General features: G+C 47.9%; 1 protein-coding gene across 1 annotated transcript in view; it reads right to left on the reverse strand.

Annotated features, from left to right (window-relative positions):
- LOC126458641 (glypican-5-like) overlaps window positions 1-25,175 on the reverse strand; it is a 415,406-nt gene that overhangs the window by 29,332 nt on the left and 360,899 nt on the right. Inside the window, exons 7-8 of the mRNA XM_050095808.1 lie at window positions 21,322-21,448; window positions 5,318-5,474 (exon numbers count right to left, since the gene is read on the reverse strand). Of these exons, the coding sequence (XP_049951765.1) occupies window positions 5,318-5,474; window positions 21,322-21,448 (284 nt within the window). The remainder of the gene's footprint in view (window positions 1-5,317; window positions 5,475-21,321; window positions 21,449-25,175) is intronic.

Consider the following 25,175-nt stretch of genomic DNA (forward strand, 5'->3'; position numbering starts at 1 on the left):
AATGTAAATACTTCAGTTTTACTTGTACTGGGTTTAAGTCGCCACTTGCTAAAATAGGCGCTCATGAAGGCTAGATCTTCTGTGAGAATTGTCTCCGCTCATCCTAGATACTTGGTTTTACAAGCAAGAGCGATATCGTCTGCGTAGCAGAATTTTGTTGACCTGGTACTGGCATCGGAGCTATATACACTCCTGGAAATTGAAATAAGAACACCGTGAATTCATTGTCCCAGGAAGGGGAAACTTTATTGACACATTCCTGGGGTCAGATACATCACATGATCACACTGACAGAACCACAGGCACATAGACACAGGCAACAGAGCATGCACAATGTCGGCACTAGTACAGTGTATATCCACCTTTCGCAGCAATGCAGGCTGCTATTCTCCCATGGAGACGATCGTAGAGATGCTGGACGTAGTCCTGTGGAACGGCTTGCCATGCCATTTCCACCTGGCGCCTCAGTTGGACCAACGTTCGTGCTGGACGTGCAGACCGCGTGAGACGACGCTTCATCCAGTCCCAAACATGCTCAATGGGGGACAGATCCGGAGATCTTGCTGGCCAGGGTAGTTGACTTACACCTTCTAGAGCACGTTGGGTGGCACGGGATACATGCGGACGTGCATTGTCCTGTTGGAACAGCAAGTTCCCTTGCCGGTCTAGGAATGGTAGAACGATGGGTTCGATGACGGTTTGGATGTACCGTGCACTATTCAGTGTCCCCTCGACGATCACCAGTGGTGTACGGCCAGTGTAGGAGATCGCTCCCCACACCATGATGCCGGGTGTTGGCCCTGTGTGCCTCGGTCGTATGCAGTCCGGATTGTGGCGCTCACCTGCACGGCGCCAAACACGCATACGACCATCATTGGCACCAAGGCAGAAGCGACTCTCATCGCTGAAGACGACACGTCTCCATTCGTCCCTCCATTCACGCCTGTCGCGACACCACTGGAGGCGGGCTGCACGATGTTGGGGCGTGAGCGGAAGACGGCCTAACGGTGTGCGGGACCGTAGCCCAGCTTCATGGAGACGGTTGCGAATGGTCCTCGCCGATACCCCAGGAGCAACAGTGTCCCTAATTTGCTGGGAAGTGGCGGTGCGGTCCCCTACGGCACTGCGTAGGATCCTACGGTCTTGGCGTGCATCCGTGCGTCGCTGAGGTCCGGTCCCAGGTCGACGGGCACGTGCACCTTCCGCTGACCACTGGCGACAACATCGATGTACTGTGGAGACCTCACGCCCCACGTGTTGAGCAATTCGGCGGTACATCCACCCGGCCTCCCGCATGCCCACTATACGCCCTCGCTCAAAGTCCGTCAACTGCACATACGGTTCACGTCCACGCTGTCGCGGCATGCTACCAGTGTTAAAGACTGCGATGGAGCTCCGTATGCCACGGCAAACTGGCTGACACTGACGGCGGCGGTGCACAAATGCTGCGCAGCTAGCGCCATTCGATGGCCAACACCGCGGTTCCTGGTGTGTCCGCTGTGCCGTGCGAGTGATCATTGCTTGTACAGCCCTCTCGCAGTATCCGGAGCAAGTATGGTGGGTCTGACACACCGGTGTCAATGTGTTCTTTTTTCCATTTCCAGGAGTGTATGTCTAATAATAGGGGCGCTAAGACGGATCCCTGTGGTAGACCATTACTTAATTTCCTCTCCTTGCTCACATTTTCTCCCAAGTAAACACGCATATATCTACCCTGTTTGATGGAGAAAGAATAAGTGAATTGTTGCCATAGCTGCAATAATGAATGGTAATACAAAATGAAATGTAAAGAATCGATTTAATGTTGCGTTATCAACAGCAAACCTCCCTTGTTTATCATGGTATTGATGAGAGTTACCGTTTTCCGGCATCGGATTGTTTTTGGTAATTTTTACTCCATGCCTTCTCTCCATACTGTGTCATATGCTGCAGTTAGGTCTACGAACGCGACAGGTGTCTTCACCTTTTCTTGGAAACCAGCCTCTATGAAAGTTCTTAGGGCCATTACTTGGCCGAAGCAACTTCTCTATGGCCTGAAAACCCGCTTTCTCAGCTGGAATACGTTCCAGAATGAAGCCGCTAATTCTGTTATAGATGAGCCTCTCCAAGAGTTTATAAGTGCAGCTCAAGGGGGAAATTGGTCTGAAGCTTTGTGGGTGGTCAGCTGGTTTGCCTGGTTTCAAAATTGCCACTATTTTTCTTTCTTTAACTCGATAGGCAATGTTCCACTATCTGGGATGTTGGAGAAGAAGCGGATCAGCCATTTTCTTCCACCATTACCCATGTTTATCTGAAATTCCGAGTATATATTATCCACACCATGTTTAGTTTGTTTCAAGGCCTCATCCAATTCAGCCAGTGTAAATGGTGAAGAGGAACTGGCTTAGGTTGGGCACTGTGCTTTTAGAGAGGTGAGATCTTGTTTCATTTTAGAAGTATGCTCACGGGATGGTCTAGATGTTTCAACTATATGATTAGCGGTTTGGTTACTTGAAATACCGGGTCTCTGCCCGGGTTTATTGAAGGCTCCGCCAAGCTTACGCAGAAGGCTCCGTGCCTTTCTACTTGAATGTCTGAAGTTAACATTTTCCACCATCTCACACCATCGCACTCTTCTAGCAGCGTCAAAACATTGAAGGAGGTCGTCTGCAATATCGCTGTCGCCAGTTTCGCTATACTGTTCATTAAGTTGTCACAATGCTCAATCCAGCCTGGTGTATATTCCTTTCATGTACCCACGAGGGATTAACTTCTTAGTAGCAGTAAGAACAGCCACGACGAATCGAGGGTAGTTTTTAGGTTCTGGTGGAATAAAACAGATATATTTATGTAGGTGGTCAGCAAAACTCCGCCAATCAGCCCTACGGAAATTCCATGCGGGTCGTGGTACAGATCTCGCTATTGGGACAGAGAGCCCCATATCGAGGATTACTGGACAGTGCTGGCGGCGTGGGAGATTAGGTATGACCTTTCTGGATACAGGCGCTGGGCGCCCTTTGCAGTCCCGGAACACGAAGCAGAGCTCCGGGTTGTAATCTCTTCGCCAAGCGGACGATCTGAAAGTTCCCAAGTCCTTGGCATCATAAACCAGGTATAGATTTTCATTTTCAGCCCAGTCGTTGAGTGCAACACCACACTCACTGTCACATGCATAGTTCCAGTGACGGTAGTGACTATTAAAATCTCCAGCATAAATCGATGGAAGGGCAGTAACTGGCAGGACATCCAGTGGCCGTGACACATTTGGTGGCTTGTACATATTGTTTATAATTGTCTCCTCCAGTTGCATAGAGACATAATGGATATCATTTTCCGTATTTGTCGAAATGAGACGAGCATGCTCGACATTGCGCCTTACATAGGTGGCCACATCATAAACACTGTGATACGTAGCACCCATAAGATCGTAGCCACGGATCCTACCTCTTCTACGCAGATCTTCCACAGTTGGAGAATGTGTTTCCGGGATTAGAACAACGTCAGTATCACTATCTGCAACGAGTTTAGATAGGTACTCGCTTTTACCTCGGCTAGTACTTTCTATATTTAAATGGCTTATTGGGATTGAAGGGTCAAGTCTTTTAATCAGTTGGTCCTGTAAAGCTCCATTTTTAAAACTTTTTGATTTCGATTTGTCTGCATGTCTGTAGCCAGGAAATTCAATATCTAGTCTGGCTGCCTATTCATTCTAGATCATTTAGCAATACCCGGGGTGCACGTGTAGTATTCGACTACGGACGCGAGCTAGTGATAGGGAGAAGCTTAATTTTTGTTCTGGCCTGATGCACGTTAGGGTCACAAAACCATTTTTCTTCGCCCCAGAAAACCATAACGGAAATGACTACCTGGAAGTGATGACACATTTTCTGTTACTGTAGACCCAAGATGTGATGTCGCCAAACTCGGATGCGACCATCATGATGCTGTAAACAGAACCTGGATTCATCCGAAAAAAATGACGTTTTGCCATTCATGCACCCAGGTGCGTCATTGAGTACACCAACGCAGGTGCTCCTGTCTGTGATGCAGCGTCAAGGGTAACCGCAGCCATGGTCTCCGAGCTGATAGTCCATGCTGCTGCAAACGTCGTCGAACTGTTCGTGCAGATGGTTGTTGTCTTCTGAACGTCCCCATCTGTTGACTCAGGGATCGAGACGTGGCTGCACGATCCGTTACAGCCATGCGGATAAGATGCCTGTCATCTCGACTGCTAGTGATACGAGGCCGTTGGGATGCAGCACGGCGTTCCGTATTACCCTCCTGAACCCACCGATTCCGTATTCTGCCAACAGTCATTGGACCTAGATAAACGCGAGCAGCAATGTCGCGATACGATAAACCGCAATCGCGATAGGCTACAATCCCACCTTTATCAAAGTCGGACACGTGATGGTACGCATTTCTCCTCCTTACACGAGGCATCACAACAACGTTTCACCAGGCAACGCCGGTCAACTGCTGTTTGTGTACGAGAAACCGGTTGGAAACTATCCTCATGTCAGCTCGTTGTAGGTGTCGCCACCGGCGCCAACCTTGGGTGAATGCTCTGAAGAGCTAATCATTTGCATATCACAGGATCTTTCCTGTCGGTTAAATTGCGCGTCTGTAGCACGTCATCTTCGTGGTGTAGCAATTTTAATGACTGGTAGTGTACTTAATCTAACGTAAATTAACTTACGGTAAGGACAACACACAAAGCTTTGCCCGAGGGAGGACTCGAACCTCCGACGGGGTGAGCCGCGCGTACCGTGGCAAGGCGCCTGAGACAACGCGGCTACCCCGCGCGGCTCCAGCAAGGTGATGCGCCCCCATATAGGAATTTGAACTTGCTGAATATGCTTAATGACACATTTCCGAAGGGATGGACGGGTCCCGACGTCACGCCATTACAATTCTTTTTGTGCAGTTACCCCGAGGATCGCGTGTACTTATCACCAATCAAGGAAATTGCTGCTCTTCGTGCACGAATCGAGCAGTCAGAACTGTTGATGCTGCAGTGCTGACATGAAGATGGGCAGAACTGGAGTATCGGCTTGACATTCTACAAGCGACGAGTGGGACATTTACTGAAATTTCGTCATAACAGAAAATAGGTTTGACGGCTGCTAAACGTTTTACAACGAGCCACGGTGCTCTGACTCTGATCGTTTCCAAGTTATAACTTTTTGAAATTATAGCAGGACTTTATAGACACCCTGTGTACGTTTCGTTTTCTGTGAAAGTGGAAGAAGAGTTACGACGTCATAGTGTGTGGGGTGTGTGGTGGAAAGTGCGCCGCCAGCTGACGTGGCCTCGGCTGCAGCCGGCGCACACTTACCGACTGGCTTCTCTCCAGAGCCGGAGCCCTCTCCCCTCCAGCCGTCCTCCGGCTCGCTGTCCCAGCTACCAGGGGGTTCTCGGTCGCCGCCACTGCCCTCCACGTAGCGGACGAGGGACAGCGCCGTGGGGGCTTCCGTCAACTGGCTGACCGCCACCTGCGCACCAGCCGCACGTCAGAAGTCCTCATTACAGCTGCTAACGGTCACAACTTGATAACATTAAATAGCAACTATTTTACTTAAACAGGATGTTACAAAAAGGTACGGCCAAACTTTCAGGAAACATTCCTCACACACAAATAAAGAAAAGATGTTATGTGGACATGTGTCCGGAAACGCTTAATTTCCATGTTGGAGCTCATTTTAGTTTCGTCAGTATGTACTGTACTTCCTCGATTAACCGCCAGTTGGCCCAATTGAAGGAAGGTAATGTTGACTTCGGTGCTTGTGTTGACATGCGACTCATTGCTCTACAGTACTAGCATCAAGAACATCAGTACGTAGCACCAACAGGTTAGTGTTCATCACGAACGTGGTTTTGCAGTCAGTGGAATGTTTACAAATGCGGAGTTGGCAGATGCCCATTTGATGTATGGATTAGCACGGGGCAATAGCCGTGGAGCGGTAGTTTGTATCGAGACAGATTTCCAGAACGAAGGTGTCCCGACAGGAAGACGTTCGAAGCAATTGATCGGCGTCTTAGGGAGCACGGAACATTCCAGCCTCTGACTCGCGACTGGGGAAGACCTAGAACGACGAGGACACCTGCAATGGACGAGGCAATTCTTCGTGCAGTTGACGATAACCCTAATGTCAGTGTCAGAGACGTTGCTGCTGTACAAGGTAACGTTGACCACGTCACTGTATGCAGAGTGCTACGGGAGAACCAGTTGTATCCGTACCATGTACAGCGTGTGCAGGCACTATCAGCAGCTGATTGGCCTCCACGGGTACACTTCTGCGAATGGTTCATCCAACAATGTGTCAATCCTCATTTCAGTGTAAATGTTCTCTTTACGGATGAGGCTTCATTCCAACGTGATCAAATAGTAAATTTTCACAACCAACATGTGTGGGCTGACGAGAATCCGCACGCAATTGTGCAATCACGTCATCAACACAGATTTTCTGTGAACGTTTGGGCAGGCATTGTTGGTGATGTCTTGATTGGGCCCCATGTTCTTCCACCTACGCTCAATGGAGCACGTTATCATCATTTCATACGGGATACTCTACTTGTGCTGCTGGAGCATGTGCCTTTACAAGTACGACACAACATGTGGTTCATGCACGATGGAGCTCCTGCACATTTCAGTTGAAGTGTTCGTACGCTTCTCAACAACAGATTCGGTGACCGATGGATTGGCAGAGGCGGACCAATTCCATGGCCTCCACGCTCTCCTGACCTCAACCCTCTTGACTTTCATTTATGGGGGCATCTGAAAGCTCTTGTCTACACAAGCCCGGTACCAAATGTAGTGACTCTTCGTGCTCGTATTGTGGGCGCCGTTCTCCAGGGCTGCATCAGCGCATCAGGGATTCCATGCGACGGAGGGTGGATGCATGTATCCTCGCTAACGGAAGACATATTGAACATTTCCTGTAACAAAGTGTTTGAAGTCGCGCTGGTACGTTCTGTTGCTGTGTGTTTCCATTCCATGATTAATGTGATTTGAAGAGAAGTAATAAAATGTGCTCTAACATGGAAAGTAAGCGTTTCCGGACACATGTCCACATAACATATCTTCTTTCTTTGTGTGTGAGGAATGTTTCATGAAAGTTTGGCCGTACCTTTTTGTAACACCCTGTAGAATAAAAAAATAGTTCAAATGGCTCTGAGCACTATGGGACTTAAGTTCTTAGGTCATGAGTCCCCTAGAACTTAGAGCTACTTAAACCTAACTAAGGACATCACACACATCCATGCCCGAGGCAGGATTCGAACCTGCGACCGTGGGGGTCGCGCGGTTCCAGACTGTAGCGCCTAGAACCGCTCGGCCACCCCGCCCGGCACTTACAGAATATACAGGATGTTTGTTTTAAACTCTGGCAGTTAAATATCTCGTGAACGACGCATCGTACGAGAAAAATGTTCTCTGTAAAAAGTTAATATTGCGAAAGGGGACGTCTGTCTATACAGTATCTCGCCACCTCTGAACCACCCTCCTGCGAGGGCGGAGTCAGTTCTGTATTTTCAGGTGGTCTACGCCGAAAAAATACTTACGGTTTACTAAAAACTATTGTTTTCAATTCGTGGTAGATGGCGCTGTAATCGACAAATATGAAGTGGGCCTGTTTTTGCAATTACAGTCTGATGCATTTGATTCTACGTTCCATTTACAAGGTAAATGTAAACCTTTGTGTTCTAACGGTTGATACTAATATTCAGACGTTACTTGAGAGTTACAAATGTGATTGTACAGTACAAATACTAGATATAGACATTGAGATTTCTGACAAATAAACTAACTGACCGGTAACGTAGCTTTTTGTTCTCTAAAGGATTGACTGTGGTGAGCCCGCAGAGAATCGGAATGCTTTATTTCGGTGGCCATCCTCGAACAACGCCTCCACAGTGGATGATTTCGATGTGCGTTTCCACCCAACCACCGTTAATTTCGCGCTGGCCGGTGAAATACAAACCAAGACCATATGTCCATGAAGCGATAGTGAAAGGATATCCAGATATTGAAACGGCTTACAATATCGCACTATCAATCAAATTTCCAAAATTAAAGTAAATGCATAGTATAAATATGAATTGTTAGAACACAAATGTCTACATTTAGGTAGTAAATGAAATGTGGAAACAGACGCGTCAGTTCTTAATTGCAACGACAGGCACACTTTGTATTTATCAATCACAGCGCTATCTACCGCGAAAGTAAAACAATGGTTTGAGTAAACAGTACGTATTTTTTGGCTTAGGATCCGAATATGCAGTAAAAACGGGGTTTCCCGTTGAAAAATAGAAACTGACCTGCCCCCCCCCCCCCCTTCCTACGCGGGATGGGTGCTTGGGAGGTGGCCAGTTGTGGTAGAGACAGACGTACCCGTTATCAATATGAACTTTTCACCTACAACATTTTGCTTGTATGATGCGTCGTTCACGAGATACTGAGTTATCTGAAGTTAAAACGAACACACTGTAGCTTCATGATGACCTGATTCTGGTGGTGAAGGACCCTGTAAACAGAACGAAAAAGAAAGAAATTGCAGTAGCTACAAAATATCGTCTGGCAGTATTTAGTTTAAAAAAACAGTACTGAGAGAAAGCATTGCGTATATGGCCATTCATATATGTTCTGACTGATTATTTGGGACTTCGAGTGCCTAAAATATGGTCATGGAACTTAAAAGTTTAGTTTTATTTGGAACAAACTTTTAGTTATGACTAGAAAACTGTAAGCGCAGGAACCTTTCAGGGGTGATACCGAAGTCGAGGAGTGATTATAATACACGCATTGTCTTGTGAAGAGGCAAGTTGGGGATGAGTGGGGGGTGGTGACGGTGGTGTTGGGCAAGACTTTTGACAGCTGTTGGCGGTGATCTGTACACCTAAAGTGGACGTCAGTATCGGTGCTGCTCAAAGTGAAAAGGCTTGGTACCTGTAGCACAATACTGTTTCACTCACTTTGACCCGTACTACAATACAAACCCAACACTGAACTTCATATGCAAGTGCACTCGTTACAATGATCCGTACCACAGCGTTGACAACTATTGGACCCACACCGTCCCATTCACCTATGACAACTCATCATACCTACAAAGTACACTTCTTGACAGTTCCTAAGGAAAGGAGACATTGTTGGACAGGAATAATCAATACATGAAACACGCTACGTTAGTAATAGAGGACGAGTTGCATATTTAAAACGAAAAATGGTAGAGATTTTAGCACATGGGGAAGAGGATAACAGACAAAAATAACTTTCATGTTTGACACAGGTCAGACTCCGAACATAAAGTTTGATCTCGGACTCTCCTCGGGCATTAAGACACATTTTGAACCTGTTACTCACGCTGGCTACCAAACTGTTGAGGAGCCTTGGGCGATATTGTCCCGGTCTTCTTTCAAAGCGGTTTTCAGTTCTTGAGCATTTCGAGGAGGGGTGTTTGTTGAGAAAAACCTCTGCCAAGAGCATCCCAGTCATCCTCTATAGGAATTAGGTCCGTGGAGTACCCAGGCCATTCTATACGCTCAATACCTTCACTTTCCATGTTTCCGACATCTCTGCGCTCCTACGTGGACTAGCATTATTGTCCATAAACAGAGAGTCGGGATCTATCGCACCCCTAAATGGATGGAGACGATCCAGAATAATTTCCTGTCAGTACCACTATTGTGTGACGGTACCTGTCGCAAAGGCATTCTGTGATGTGCAACCTGTCCCCCTCTCTCTCCACACTTGCCACAATTTCGTCGGAGAACATAACTCTGAACCGCCGTTGATGACCCCAATTAACGTGCTCGCTACCCCAAATAGTTCCTTCTCGACGATGGCGTGATTGAAGTCGGATGCACTTAACAGTCATCGAGCATACAAACCAGCCTGATTTGATCGCAACGGATCACGAAATCGTTGTGGCAGAGACATGAGTCCTGGTAGCGCTTCCAAGGTCTGCAGCCATCTGCCTAGATGTTTGTTCCTTTTCGTCACTAGGGCTACGTATCGGCCCTCTTGCGGTTCATCCGTCCACAACGGTCGGTATGCTTTCGCATAACATTTCCACCGTCACTGGCCTTTTTAAATGTCGAGGTGGCACTTTTGAACAAACGCATTACTCCAGAGGTTGAAAATATCGCTACAGTTGTAAGATTCTTTTATTTAAGACACGACCGGTTTGGGGCTCTTATACGCCCATCTTCAGGTGTCGTAACTTGTTTCTGTGACTCCGAGCGCCGCGGTGGACCCACCTGAAGATGGGCTAACACCACAGCCGCCTAACACACCCATAGTACACCAGCATATCGAAGATATATATCATAGTAACTGACACCAAATGAATATTTATAATAATAAAAGAACCTTGCAACTGTAGCGGTTTTGTCAACCGCTGGTATAATGCTCAGTTGAGGATGTTCGTCCAACAGGATTGTTTGTGACGCATTACCTTGGCCACAGCAGTGACACATGCACCGGCTTCGAGGAGTCCGGCTGCTCGTCCACGATCGTAAGCATTCACGTGATGTCTTGCAGATTTGTTCCTGTTGCTGTACCAAGTGGAGTGTCGCGCTAATCGGTTCCACAGCCACCTTCGTCAAACGCCGTACTCCATGAAGTGTCGAGTGCACACAGAGCGTTCGTAAACAGGCTTCGCTGCAATTAACACGTCCCGACCTCTGCATTTCCTTTTAGTACTGTTAGTCGGGTATTCTGTAGGAATCGTTGGTTGTTCCGTAGAAACTGGCAATTGTTTCTCGGCAAGTGTCAGTCGTTTTTTAGCACTTGTCATGCAGACGATCATCATTATCGTATGGCTTTTACTATACATTTAATTAATTCCCTTAGCCTCATTCATTAACCAACGACGAAAAATTGCCATTGTCTCTTGAAAGTAACCATCCCAGCACTCACCGTAAGCAATTTGGAGAGATCACAAAAATCCACAACCACAAAGTCTGGGCACGTTGTTGCATGGGATCTTACCAAGAAAGTAACGTGTGCCTCCCACCCGTTCTCCCAATTCACATCATTTATCACTCACATATATTTATTTTCCAGATTCTCGACTGCACTTACTGGTCAGAACATTATGATTATCCACATAACAACATTCTAATACGCATTTTGGAGAACAGTTGCAGTTCGTCACGCAATCCGTCAGGAAACGGTTGGAAGTGGAGGCTGTCAGATGATCATCCCCAAATGAACCACGACCTGTAGACTATGTGGAATGTTTATGAGCTCTTTAGCAGCACTCGATGATATACCAGATGTATTAAGTACAGTTGACATGTACCATAGGCGTGCATCATTTTCAAGTTCTCGAGTACATGTTGTGGTGTCACCGCCAGACACCACACTTGCTAGGTGGTAGCTTAAATCGGCCGCGGTCCATTTAGTACATGTCGGACCCTCGTGTCGCCACTGTGTGATTGCAGACCTAGCGCCACCACAAGGCAGGTCTCGAGATACGGACGAGCACTCGCCCCAGTTGTACGGACGTCATTGCTAGCGACAATACGGACGAAGCCTTCCTCTCATTTGCCGAGAGACAGTTAGAATAGCCTTCTGCTAAGTCCATGGCTACCACCTAGCAAGGCACCAGTAGCCTTACCTAGTTTGAGAGTTATCGTATAAATGTCTCACGACGAACATTGTAAACAAACCAAGATTAAAAGTTAAGTATAAAGCAGCTACGTACTTTTCTTGCTACCATTCAATACTATCCTGTTCCAGAATTGACGCCAGTCGGCGTGTGTGTACGCGTGCCCTTCTTTCGGCTCCCTTCCCAGTGTGGCATAGCAAGCTTGTTACGCCACAACAGATTGGCGACGATAGAAGTGTTCTTTCTGATTGCTTACATTTACTTGTGTCATGGCTTCGCCAGATGTACTGTCCGAATTTTATCGCTTGCAGAATCAGCAGACGCAGGCGTTATTGGATGCCCTTGGACAGCTCGTCCAGGGTCAACGTGCCATTCAAACCGATGCGGCAGCCGCCGCTTCACCGCTACCGCAGCCACAACTCGCAGTTGCACCGCCTTTTAGGCACTACGACCCGGCGCACGAGTCGTGGACCGAGTGGTCCCGCCAGTTCGGATTTCATCTATCCACCTACAGAATTCAAGGTAATGAGCGGCAGCCGTTTTTGCTTTCTTGTGTCGGTGTGTCCACCTACCGTGTGATAGTGAAATTGTTTCCCCAACACGACGTAGCAACTCTGTCCTACGAAGAAATTTTGTCTGCTTTAGATGCCTATTTCAAAGAAACAGTTAATGTGGTTGCAAAACGGTATACGTTTTTTCGTACAAAACGTAAGGCCGGTCAAACTAATAGGGAGTGGGTTGCGACTTTGCAAGGACTTACTAGGGACTGTGCCTTTGAATGTGACTGTGGCCTTTCTTATTCAGATACAATGGTGCGTGATGCAATTGCACAGAACGTTTCTGATGTTCGCATATGGGAGCAAATTTTGAAACTAGTTAATCCCTCCCTTCAACAAGTGATAGATATATTGGATAGACAACACACTTGACTGTGCTCAGGAATCTTTTGCAACTTCGCCAGCAGTGTGTAACATTAACCGGCCCGCCGGGCGCGCTCGCGCTGCGCGGCCCGGTCAACTGCCCTCGCGCACGTCTGCGCAGCTGCCGCCACGCTCTACACCAGGTGTGCTGCGCCAGCATACACATGCAGTGAAATCATGCCCACAGTGTGCTACTAGACATTCGCGTGAACATTGCCCGTCACGCCAAGCTATTTGCTTTTTCTGCAATAGGAAAGGACATGTTCAAAGTGTTTGCCAGAAAAAGCTCAGATCAGACAATCACAAACGTTCCCAGCCCTTTGCTTCGCGCCGGAATCGAACCGCGGACACTCAGGCTTGTGGACCTTCGCCCATGGATATTCATGTAGTTAATTCCGCTTCGTCCAGTGCCACTTTCTCTAACAATGACTGTGTTCGTCCCACAAAAACTGTGCGTCGACGTCGCCGGAAATAATGTCAATTTGCAAGTGATGCTGTACCTGTATCAGTTCACATTGCACGAGGCAGTCGCTCTTGTCGTTAGCAGGACAATAAACTTTTTGTAGATTTGGACTTTCATGGCAAGGTCATACCATTCCAGCTCGATACCGGAGCTGCAGTTTCATTGCTTAATCACGACACGTACAAACAACTGGGCGCACCTCTGTTGCGTGCCGCAAATGTTAAGTTACATAGTTATTCAGGATAGAATATACCTGTGTTAGGACAGTGCACTCTTCTTGCAACCTACAAGGGACAAACAAAACTTGTGTCATTTTACGTTCTTCGTTCGTCTACTGCAGTGAACTTGTTTGGTTTAGATTTATTTCAGTTGTTTAAAATGTCTATTGTAAGTCAGGTCCTATCAGTGCATCAGACTGTGCCTTCAGACAGTGTTTCTCGCTTATGTGAAGAATTTGCAGACATTTTTGCACCGGGCCTGGGTTGCGCTACAAACTATGCAGCACGTTTGGAACTGAAAGTAAACGCGCAACCGAAATTTTTCAGAGCGCGCAATGTTCCTCACGCATTGCGTGTTGCGGTCTCAAGAACATTACACGATTTAGCATCACAAGGTGTGAGTGAATGTGCGCAATGCCTCTTCCATTTCAGCTCCGCTTCATCGCTTACGCCGTACAGGTGTTCCGTTCGTCTGGACGACGGAATGCGAACGCGCCTTTCGCCAGTTGAAATCGGCGTTGCTTTCTAATACTTGCCTCACGCCTTTCGATCCCCAGAAACCCCTTTTGTTAATGGTTGATGAGTCGGATTTCGGGATCGGTGCAGTGCTTGCGCACAAAGTTGGCTCGCATGATCGCCCTATTGCCTTTGCGTCAAAATTGCTCTCGGCTGCGCAAAGAAATTACTCACAGATAGAGAAAGCAGCTTTGGCTCTCGTGTTTCGTGTTACTAAGTTCCATGATTTCTTGTATGGTCGTCACTTTATCATCATCACAGGCCACAAACCTTTGACATCGCTTTTTCATCCGAACAAGCCTGTACCTCCGCGTACAGCGCAGAAATTCATTCGCTGGTCTATACTCCTCTCGCAGTACCGCTACGATATCTTCTATCGGTCCACTGCTAAGCACGGAAACGCCGATGCGTTGTCCCGTTTGCCTGTTGCTGAGGATAAAGATTCGATTCTTCCGAACTTGCTTGCATGTTCATTGATTCGGAAACCGATGAAGTGGTCGAATCGTTTCCGATTGATTTTCGTCGTGTAGCTACAGCCACAGCTGCTGACCCTGTCCTTGCTACTGTTTTGCGTTTTGTTGCTACGCAATGGCCTTTGTCAAAGTCTCGGATCGAGGATCCGTTGGTTCGCCGATTTTTTGCTCACAAGGAGAGACTTTTTGTTCGACGTGGTGTTTTGTTGTTGCGTTCTGATAATGATCAGTCCAGAGTCGTGGTCCCACGTTCGTTACAGTCCTCTGTTTTACGGCTTCTTCACCAAGGACATTGGGGTATAGTGCGAACGAAACAACTTGCTCGTCAGCACTGTACTTGCTTCGGAATCGATGCTGCGATTACGAATATGTGTTCTTCTTGCATGACGTGTGCCGAACAACAATCCGCGCCGCCGCGGAAAGTCTTTGCATGGCCAAAAGCCACTTCCCCTTGGCAACGCTTGCACATTGATTTTGCTGGTCCATTCTGGAATGCTCGATGGTTGGTTCTGGTAGATGCCTTCAGTAATTTTCCTTTTGTTGTCCGGATGTCTTCCACGTCGTCATCTGCCACCATCCAAGCGTTGTCTGCTATCTTTTGCATTGAAGGTCTTCCGCAGACTATTATTTCCGACAATGGCCCACAATTCATGTCCGCAGAATTTCAGTCATTCTGCAAGGCCAATGGTATTCAACATCTGACTTCCGCGCCGTTTTCGCTTCAGTCAAACGGTGCCGCTGAAAGATTGGTCCGGACTTTCAAGTCACAGATGTTGAAGTTGAAAGAGTCGCATTCTCGGGAGGACGTGTTGTTGCTCTTTTTGTCTTCGTATCGCTCTCAGCCCCGAGATGGTCGCTCGCCGGCTGAGTTGCTCCACGGTCGTCCTCATCGCACCTTGATGTCTTTGCTGCACCCGCCGCATCAGGTTCCTGTGCAGCGGCAGACTCCTGCTTTTGCTCCAGGCGACGTTGTATTCTATCGCAACTTTTGCGGTTCACGGCGTTGGCTCGCAGGGCGCATTCTTCGCTGCCTCGGCCGCGCGATGTATTTGGTTTTGGGGGCCTCTGGTGAGGTGCGTCGGCATCTCAATCAGCTGCGCCTCTGTCGCCGCACGGGTTCTGCCGCTCCCCGTCTGCTTTCAGCGACGGTGCCGTCCGGTCAGCGCCCTGGGGACCCATCTACTGGCTCGCCTCATCCCCAGGTGTTACCGACGATGCCTTCCATTTTGCCCCATGGCGACGCGCCGCCGCCGCCGCCGCCGCCGCCGCCGCCGCCTTTTCTCCCGCCGGCGCCGCCCGCATTCGACGCTTCGCTGCAGCCGCCAAGCGCCTCCCTGGGTCACGCGCCGCCGATCGCTTCCCGTGACCAGCTGTCCTCCGCCATGGAACTCTTGCCCGCTCCGGACCACATGGCGTCTTCGCGCGTCGGGTACCCCGACGCAATGGAGGTCGACCCTTCGGCCCCTCCTGTCTCTTTACGGGCGCATACACCGCATGTTGACGTGCACCCTGGACTAGGTATTCAGGCGTTTCCTAGCTCCCCTCGGACCGAATGGCCGGGTGCGGGTGGCACAGCCTCGCCTGTTGTTAGGCTCCCCTCCTCATCGAATACGTCAACATGGGGTCCTCCCCACGGCGGGCAGAAGCCTTATCTCACGACCGTTCGCCGATTTGCGGGGGAGGAATGTGGTGTCACCGCCAGACACCACACTTGCTAGGTGGTAGCTTAAATCGGCCGCGGTCCATTTAGTACATGTCGGACCCTCGTGTCGCCACTGTGTGATCGCAGACCTAGCGCCACCACAAGGCAGGTCTCGAGATACGGACGAGCACTCGCCCCAGTTGTACGGACGACATTGCTAGCGACAATACGGACGAAGCCTTCCTCTCATTTGCCGAGAGACAGTTAGAATAGCCTTCTGCTAAGTCCATGGCTACCACCTAGCAAGGCGCCAGTAGCCTTACCTAGTTTGAGAGTTATCGTATAAATGTCTCACGAAGAACGTTGTAAACAAACCAAGATTAAAAGTTAAGTATAAAGCAGCTACGTACTTTTCTTGCTACCATTCAATACTATCCTGTTCCAGAATTGACGCCAGTCGGCGTGTGTGTACGCGTGCCCTTCTTTCGGCTCCCTTCCCAGTGTGGCGTAGCAAGCTTGTTACGCCACAACACATGTAATAACGTAAAAACGGTGTCCTACAATCCTCTCCCATTTGTGTGCGTGTACATCAGTCATGAGCCGCCTGTGCGCTGCTGGATTCCGGCAGCAGTCTTCCCTTAATGAGTCGGTGGTACTCCCGATAACGGATCATTTGTATGTTTCCCAATTTATAGCCTGTGGCTCGAACTTGTAGAACTGGTAATGGTCAAGCTGTTCCTTTGGTAGGATCCATGTGCATTTCTTGTCACTTCGGTGAATTTTCTTGGCCCATAAAGGTGTCGGTGGCGGAGGGTTTAAGCACCGACCTCTTCAGGTGTGATTTCGTAGGCAAAGTGAGATTCGTTTTGGATTAGGCCCATGCGAAATTTTATTTTGGATTTCGTCTTGAGGTTAACTTTCACTTGACTCCATCCTAGGAGGGCAGCTCTTTGTAATACCAGCGTTAGGCCTACTGCCGCAGTGTTCGAAGTTGCACACTTACCTCCAGACAGGTTCTCATTAAAATGTTGATGGTTCCCAGGAAGTATTGACAGATAAACCGGGTGTGACGTCGAAGTGAATATGGGATTTTACATTCCGACCGTCTTCCAGTCAGGCAGTCACCCTCACGGCTGTCTCCACCTACACTAAGTGAACAAAAGTATCCGGACACATGGCCGAAAATGACTTATAAGTCCGTGGCGCCCTCCATCGGTAATGCTGCAATTCAGTATTGTGTTGTCCCACCCTTAGCCTTCCTGGTACTCTCGCAGGCATACTTTCAATCAGGTGCTGGAAGATTTCTTCGGAAATTGCAGCCCATTCTTCACGGAGTGCTGCACTGAGAAGAGGTATCGATGTCGGTCGGTGAGGCCTGGTACGAAGTCGGAGTTCCAAAACATCCCAAAGGTGTTCTGTAGGAATTAGGTCCGGATTCTGTGCGGGTCAGTCCATTGCAGGGATGTTATTGTCGCCTAACCACTCCTCCACAGGCCGTGTATTATGAACGGGTGCTCGATCGTGTTGAAAGATGCAATCACCATCCCCGAATTGCTCTTCAACAGTGGGAAGGAGGAAGGTGTTTAAAACATCAATGTGGGCCTGTGCTGTGGTAGTGCCACGCAAAACAACAAGGGGTAAACCCTCTCCTTAAAAACACGACCACATCATAACACCACCCCTCCGAATTTTACTGTTGGCACTACACACGCTGGCAGATGACGTTCACCGGGCATTCGCCATACCCACACCCTGCCATCGTATCGCCACATTGTGTACCGCGATTCGTCATTCCACACAACGTTTTTCCACTGTACAAACGTCTAGTGTTTACGCTCTTTACAGCAAGCGAGGCGTCGTTTGGCATTTACCGGCATGTTGTGTGGCTTACGAGCAGCCGCTCGACCATGATATCCTAGTTTTGTCACCTCCCGCCTAAATGTTATAATACTTGTAGTGGATCCTGATGCAGTTAGAAATTCCTGCGTGATTAGCTGGGTAGATGTCTGCCTATTACACATTACGACCCTCTTCAATTTTCGGCGGTCTCTGTCAGTCAACAGACGAGGTCGGCCTGTACACTTTTGTACCGTATGCGCCCCTTCACGTTTCCACATCACTATCACATCGGAAAAAGTGGACCTAGGAATGTTCAGGAGTGTGAAAATCTCGCATACAGACGTATGACACAAGTGACGCCCAATCACCTGACCACGTTCGAAATCCGTGAGTTCCGCGGAGCGCCCTATTCTGCTCTCTCACAATGTCTAATGACTACTGAGGTCGCTGATATGGAGTTCTGGGCAGTATGTGGCAGTACAATGTACCTAATACGTAAAAAGTATGTTGTTGGGGGTGTTCGGATACTTTTGATCACATAGTGTAGGATGAAGGTATTTCTGAGTTGGTATATATAATGCTTTTTGAGGGGGTTATAAGGCCGTCCACCTCGCGATATGCATCATCGACAATTTTTAGTGCCTAAGAATAATTGGGGGGGGGGGGGGGGGGAGGTTGTGACCCATTTTGGACTACCGTATCATTAATAGTAAACCAATCTTGGCGTCTGTCCCTCTTTCTGGTCTAGACGGTTGTTTTCCATGGTTTTCCGCGGCCTACTATTTTTTCCGTTTTCGATTTTAAACAAGCACATTGCCAGCTTCCCTTTGCCGAATAATTCAAGGCGGCCACTGCCTTTTGCACTGACTGGAACTGATATGAATTCAACCAAGTGCCCTTCGGCCTTTCTACCGAGTGGCAGTTCTTTCTAAGGTTACTCGATTCCATGATCGGAGATCTGAAGCTCAAGCGTGTGTAGGAGGATGCTGTCATTTACAGTGCCACCTTCTCCGAGCATTTGGAGCACTTGCGACTTGTTTTGGAGCGTCTGAGGCAAGTGGGCCTGTTAAACCGTCTAATGTTACCTTAGCTCGTAGTGAAGCATCTCTTCTCGGGCATTTAGTCCCGGCTTATGGGGTCAGGACTGGTCAGTCTAGGACCAGAGCATTTAGTTTCTGCCCTCTTAAGACTAAGAAAGCGGTAGCCCGTGTCATTGAAATGTTTGACTTCTTCCGAAAATTTCTTCTGAAGTTTTCTTTTTGTTAAGTCTGTTGCGAAAGAAGGGAGAGGAGGCTGTCTTTGATTTGCTTAAGATCGCTTTGAGTAGTTCCCATGGTCTGGCTGTTCCTGACTTCAGTCAACCCTTCGTGGTCCAGGCCGACGCTTCTAACTCAGGGGTTGACGCCGTTTTTCTTCAGGAGCAACGTGCAGAGCAGAGCTCCCAGCCTGTGTCTGTATGTGCCCGTCTCCAGCTGAGAAGAAATACTCTGCTTATCAGTTGGACGCTCTGACTGTCCTGTTCGCGTACTACCTTGAACACCGGGAATTCACACTTTACACTGACAACCAGGCCCTTAGTTGGGTTCTGGCTCGTCTGCGTAAAATTAGGCGTAATGCGAGGTTGGCTTCCATTTCAACGTGTGCCACTTCAGGAGGTGCGATAACGTTGTAGTAGATACCTTGTGCAGAATATGCGACGTGTAGGAGGTGGTAGGTCTCCTTAATTCAGTGCTTGCCACGTTTCCAGTATTGTTTGCTGATTCTGCGCAACGAGAACAGGATCCCAAGTTGGGCTCCATCAGGGAGAAGTTGACAGTGGGTCATCAAGTTCCTGAGTATGAACTACAGAAGGACATTCTCTGCCAACGCGATCCCTGGTATGACGATCTTAAAATGTGTACCTACGGCCCTTGTTCCGGCTGTTTTCAAATATTATCAAAATTCTGTTGTGGGGAGCCATCTGGGGTATATAAAACTAGCCACAAGGTCTGTGAGTCCCTAACTTGGCACAGTCTGTATCTTGATGTTCGACAAAGGGTTAGTGTCGGGAATGCAAGATGGCTAATCCGAGTTCCGATGGGCATAGGGAGTTGCTTCAATCCACTCAGACAGAGGTTCCCAAGGAGCGTCGTTTTATTATGTCAGTCCTCTTCCACAGATCCCATGTGTTGGCTGATGGGTTTATTCAGTTCAGCTGGTTGCTTCCGAATAGCAGTTTTACTGCAAGACAAAGTATTAAGCTTTGAGTAAGATTTTCTCTTGCTTCGGTCTTCTGAAGGACAGCGATGATGCGCAAGGGAGTTTCGGAACTTCTGTTCCGATCACGGGTTAAACACATCACCACGACACTTTCTTACCCATCATTCATTCGTGAGACGGGTTACTCGTAAACTAAAGTCTTCTCTGATTGTTTTCCACTTTCAGGCTCAAACTAAATGGAATCTTTCCTTGCCATGGCTGAATACAGCCTTTAATACCGCCACACATGAGGCGCACAGGGTTACCTCTGTTTCTCTCATGTTTGCCTACCCCATTAATTCCCCTTTTATCAAATATCTGGTCCATTCATGATTTGTTGCCCAATGATATTAGTCCTGAAATAATCAAGGATAACTGGCGTAGGGCCAGGGCAAATATTCAGAGCACCCATGAAAGGGAAGTGGCACAGTACAACCAGAGCCGACGTCCAGAGATCATTCAGATCGTGCAGTCACGAAGGGTACACGACTGGGCCTTCGGATCCGAAAGCCCATATCGATAATGTTTCGTTGTATGGTTCGCTCTCTAATAACTGTTGATGACCCAGCACTGAAATCTGCAGCAATTTGCGGAAGGGTTGCACTTCTGACACGCTCTATGATTCTGTTCAGTCGTCGTTGGTCCTGTTCTTGCAGGATTTCTTTCCGGCCGCAGCAATGTCGGAGATTTGATATTTTACCGGATTCCTGATATTTACGGCACACCCTTTAAATAGTCGTACGAGAAAGTCCCCATTTCATCACTGCCTCAGAGATGCTGTGTCCCATCGCTCGTGCGCCGACTATGACACCACGTTCAAACTCAGTTAAATGTTGATGACCTGCCACTGCAGCAGCAGTAACCGACCTAACAACTGCGCCAGACACTTATTGTCTTATATAGGCGTTGCCGACCACAGCGCCGTATTCTGCCTGTTTACATATCTCTGTATTTGATACGCATGCCTGTAGCAGCTTCTTTGGCGCTTCAGTGTATATTTGATACCAACTCGTAGATTCCATACCAAGTCATCATGCTTCAGTTTTACAGAAAAAAGCCCGTACACCATTTATGGATGTGTTCTGTTGCAAGACATTTTAATGTGCAAAAAAAGGAAAGGAAATGGTATTTCATTATAGTTCCTGAAGTTATGGACATTGCAGGACGTGAAATTCTATTTTGATGTCCATCGTACTGTGGATGGTGTCAAGTCTGTTGTACGTAAACGTCGCAGTTAGCAATATAACCTGAGGAAGGCGTCTTGCAATAGTCGCCGAAACGTAGGAATTTTATAGTTGGCAATGCAGTCTCAAACTCAGAAGAATTTTATTGACGGTGTCAAGTCTGTTTCTTCTTTTAGAGTTTTCTGTAGCGGAATCTGCACATAAACTATTGCGGTGCGCAATGCCTTACATTACCTGCTTTAAGTGTCGCAGCTGGTCGCTGAGCTCCGCAATGCGCGAGTCGGGCGTGACTGGAACCCACTCCAGCTCTGGATTGTACTTCTGCGCGATCAGACTGGATGCCACGACCGTCTTTGTGTACCTGCAAGCAGACACATACATCAGAGTCCGACAAGAGGCGGGGTACAGCGAAAAGAGGCAGCTGCGCCTTTGAGTCATTACTCCTAAATACTGGAATGAAACACAAAGACAGCATTATTTGACAAGGTCCGCAGCTCGTGGTCGTGCGGTAGCGTTCTCGCTTCCCACGCCCGGGTTCCCGGGTTCGATTCCCAGCGGGGTCAGGGATTTTCTCTGCCTCGTGATGACTGGGTGTTGTGTGACGTCCTTAGGTTACTTAGGTTTAAGTAGTTCTAAGTTCTAGGGGACTGATGACCATAGATGCTAAGTCACATAGTGCTCAGAGCCATTAGAACCATTATTTGACAGGATATAATAATCATTTTGTTTTATTATTTTATGGTGCGCAGACTGTGGTCTAATGTTAATCGTTGCTGCCGCTAGGTCCTCGGTTCCCGCATTCGATGCCCGACCGGGTCAGAAATTTTCTGCCCTCGTGGACTAGTTGTTTCTGTTCTCCATTTTCATCTCATCAGCGACATTCAAGTTGCCGAAGTAGCATCAAACAGAAAAACTTGCACTAGGCGGCCGAACTGCCCAGATGTGGTCTTTCGACCAATACAGACATACGATCATTCCATTTTATGAACAAAACTATCTACATCACGTTTTTATTACACTATTATTACCGGTTTCTGCCGAACTGGCCATTTTCTTATTTAAATTACAACACACGACTACTGTTGCTACTACAGGAGTGAGCTAGTGGACTTAAAGTGGTGTATATCAATGGCGTATTATTGAGAAATGTGTTACATAGCACACACTCTGACAAAAAAGGCGCAACACGAAGGAATTATCAGAATGGCACGGAAATAGGTAGATGTGATGTACATGTTTAGACAAACAAATGATTACAATTTCAGAAACACTGGATGATTGATTCAAGAGAAAGAGGTTCACAAATTGATCAAGTGAATAACGCGTTGGCCCACCTCCGGCCCTTATGCAAGCAGTTATTCGGTTGTACATTAATTAAGAGATGTTGGACGCCCTCTTGATGGATTTCGGCCCAAATTCTGTCCAGTTGCCTCTTTAGATTGTCAACATTCCGAGCTGGTTGGATCACGCCCATAGTCTCAGAACTTTATCAAATGGGGAGACATCCGGAGACCTTTCTGCTCAAGGCAGGGTTTGGCAAGCAAGGAGACAGGCAGTACATACTCTCCTCGTGTGCGGGCGGCCGTTATCTTGCTGAAATATAAGCTCATAATGGCTTGCCATGAACAAAACGTGGCATCGAATAGCGTCGATGTACCGCTGTGCTGCAAGGATGCCACGGTTGACAACCAAAGGCATTCCTGATATGGAAATAAATGGCACCCCACTCCTGGTTGTGGGGCCTAAGGCGAACGACAGTGAAGATGGTACCCGCCGCTGTGCGGCGCACTTCCAGAGACGTAATACCTGATCATAGGGGCTCAATTCGAAGCGGGACTCATCACTGAAGACAATTCTACTCCAGTCAATGAGCTTCTAGGCTGAAAGCGCCCGACGTCGCTGCAAGCGTGCTCGTTCGTGTACAGAGGTCAACGGTAGTCGGCGTAAGGGGCGCCGTGAGCTCAGCGCCGTTCCTGTCAGCCTCCTGTTAGTGGTCCCTGCTGTCACTGGAGCACCGGCTTCACGCCGGATCACTCCAGCTGCAAGCCGGATCTCTCCACCTCGACCGCTTCCTTCTTTACGCTGTGTTTGGCCATGGTTCACCCATTCCTTCCCAACATCATAGACTAGTGGCACTTCTCCTATTCAAATGTGGTGCGATTCGCCGATTACTCCAACGGGCTTCTTTGAGCCCAACTGCGCCTACTCTCTCAAATGGCGACTTCTGCGAATATTCTTCACGCGCCTGTCTGAAAGGTACAAATATTGTCCAAGTGACTACACAGAATGTAATTCGCAAACAGTCTATGCCCTTTATTGATCTATCAGCCGCCAAATATTACAGTTTTCAATTTTCCATCGATATCTGTATGACTATCAATTTGTGACCAATTCGTATTACTCCACCGCGGTGCGTCATTTTTTTCGTCTTACAGTGTATTTGAAAGTACAAGACATGTTGAATACACCATTTTCAGGTATGAAGTCTGCAAGATATCACAAACTGTCGAAACCAGTTACAGTACAATAAAGTTTTTATCACCTTTTGGCGCTTTTCATGAAAGCGTCTTTCATCAGATCCTAAAAACAAGTTTAAATATTTACATTTGCCTCGTTGCCCAGCGACAGCTTTTAGTTAACCACTAACTTCTTATAGGATTCTTAGGCCATCATGTCGTGACAACTGACTTTCTCAACAGCAGATCAAAGAGCCACTGGAGTGACACCAAAACCAAGTAATGGACTGAATTTCAACGAAAATTCTTCTAACCTGCTTAGGCGATGATTCAGTCTACGTTAGTGTACTGAAGAATATCAACATAAATGCTACAGCTCCATTAAACTTCCACAAATAATGGAAAATTCAGAGTTGAATGAGCTGTCAGCAAAGAAGTTCTGTATCACAAAAACCAACTTCTGGAGTCTTATATAAGCTTTCAGATCGCTTGAATGACAAAACGAATAAGGAACACGTGCTAATGGAACGTAGGTTTTTCCCATAACATTGTACAGTTTAGACCTCTTGGAGATAGACTTCATACGACAGTGGAAGAACATAATAGAGGAAGGATGAATTTTTACTCTGCGGGTGAGTGTACGCTGATCTGAAACTTAGTCACGGATTGAAACTGTGTGCCGGAGTGGGACTCGATATTGGGACCATTGCTGCTCGCGGACGAGCAATCTATCAACTGAACTATCCGAGGATGTGTCAAGACCCCGTTAGATGGATCTGTTGGTAGAGTACTTGCTCGCGAAAGACGAAGATCTCAGTTTCGAGTTCTGGTACAACACAGTTTTAATTTACCAGGAAGTTTGATAATAAAGCTAGTTTAGAAGCAGGCTTGATTACTATAACGAGCCCACGTTAATACACGAGGGGCGTTCAGTAAGTAATGTGACACATTTTTTTTCTGAAAGCAGGTCTGTTTTATTCAGGTTCCCAGTACACCGTATTATTCCCCACTCTTTTGATCACAAAACCCTATTTTTCAACATAATCTTCGTTCAGTGTGAAGACCTTACGCCGCCTTACTGGGAGCGCCTGTATGCCCGCACGATACCACTCTACTGGTCGACGTGGGAGCCAACGTCTTGCTGGATCAATGACCTCCCCGTCATTCGCGCACTGCTTCCCGCGGAATGCATCCTTCACTGGGCCAAACAGATGCAAGTCGGAGGAAGGTGCGAGAGCCGGGCTGTAGTGTAGACGAGGAATGACAAACCTTTGAGTGCCCCAACTGGTGGACGAGTGTGTCACCACTCCCAACAGGGACGTCCAGTTGCGCAGCTAGGCGTTTGATTGCGATTCGTCGATCGCCTCGAATGAGAGTGTCCGCACGTTCCAGCACTGCAGGAGCCACAGCTGGGTGCGGCCGGTCAGGACGTGGGAGATCGGACGAGTTTGCATGACCTTGTTGCTATGATGACGTACGCCTCGCCCAACCACTCACCGTGCTTTTGTTCACTGCTAGGTCTGCGTAGACGTTCTGCAAACGGCATGAATATCTGCAACACTCTGGTTTTCCACCAAAAAAGAAAATCAATGACATCTCTCTATTGGGTCGCACATCCGTTACAGACGCCAT

This window comes from Schistocerca serialis, chromosome 2 (genome assembly GCF_023864345.2).
Source record: "Schistocerca serialis cubense isolate TAMUIC-IGC-003099 chromosome 2, iqSchSeri2.2, whole genome shotgun sequence".
NCBI lineage: Eukaryota > Metazoa > Arthropoda > Insecta > Orthoptera > Acrididae > Schistocerca > Schistocerca serialis.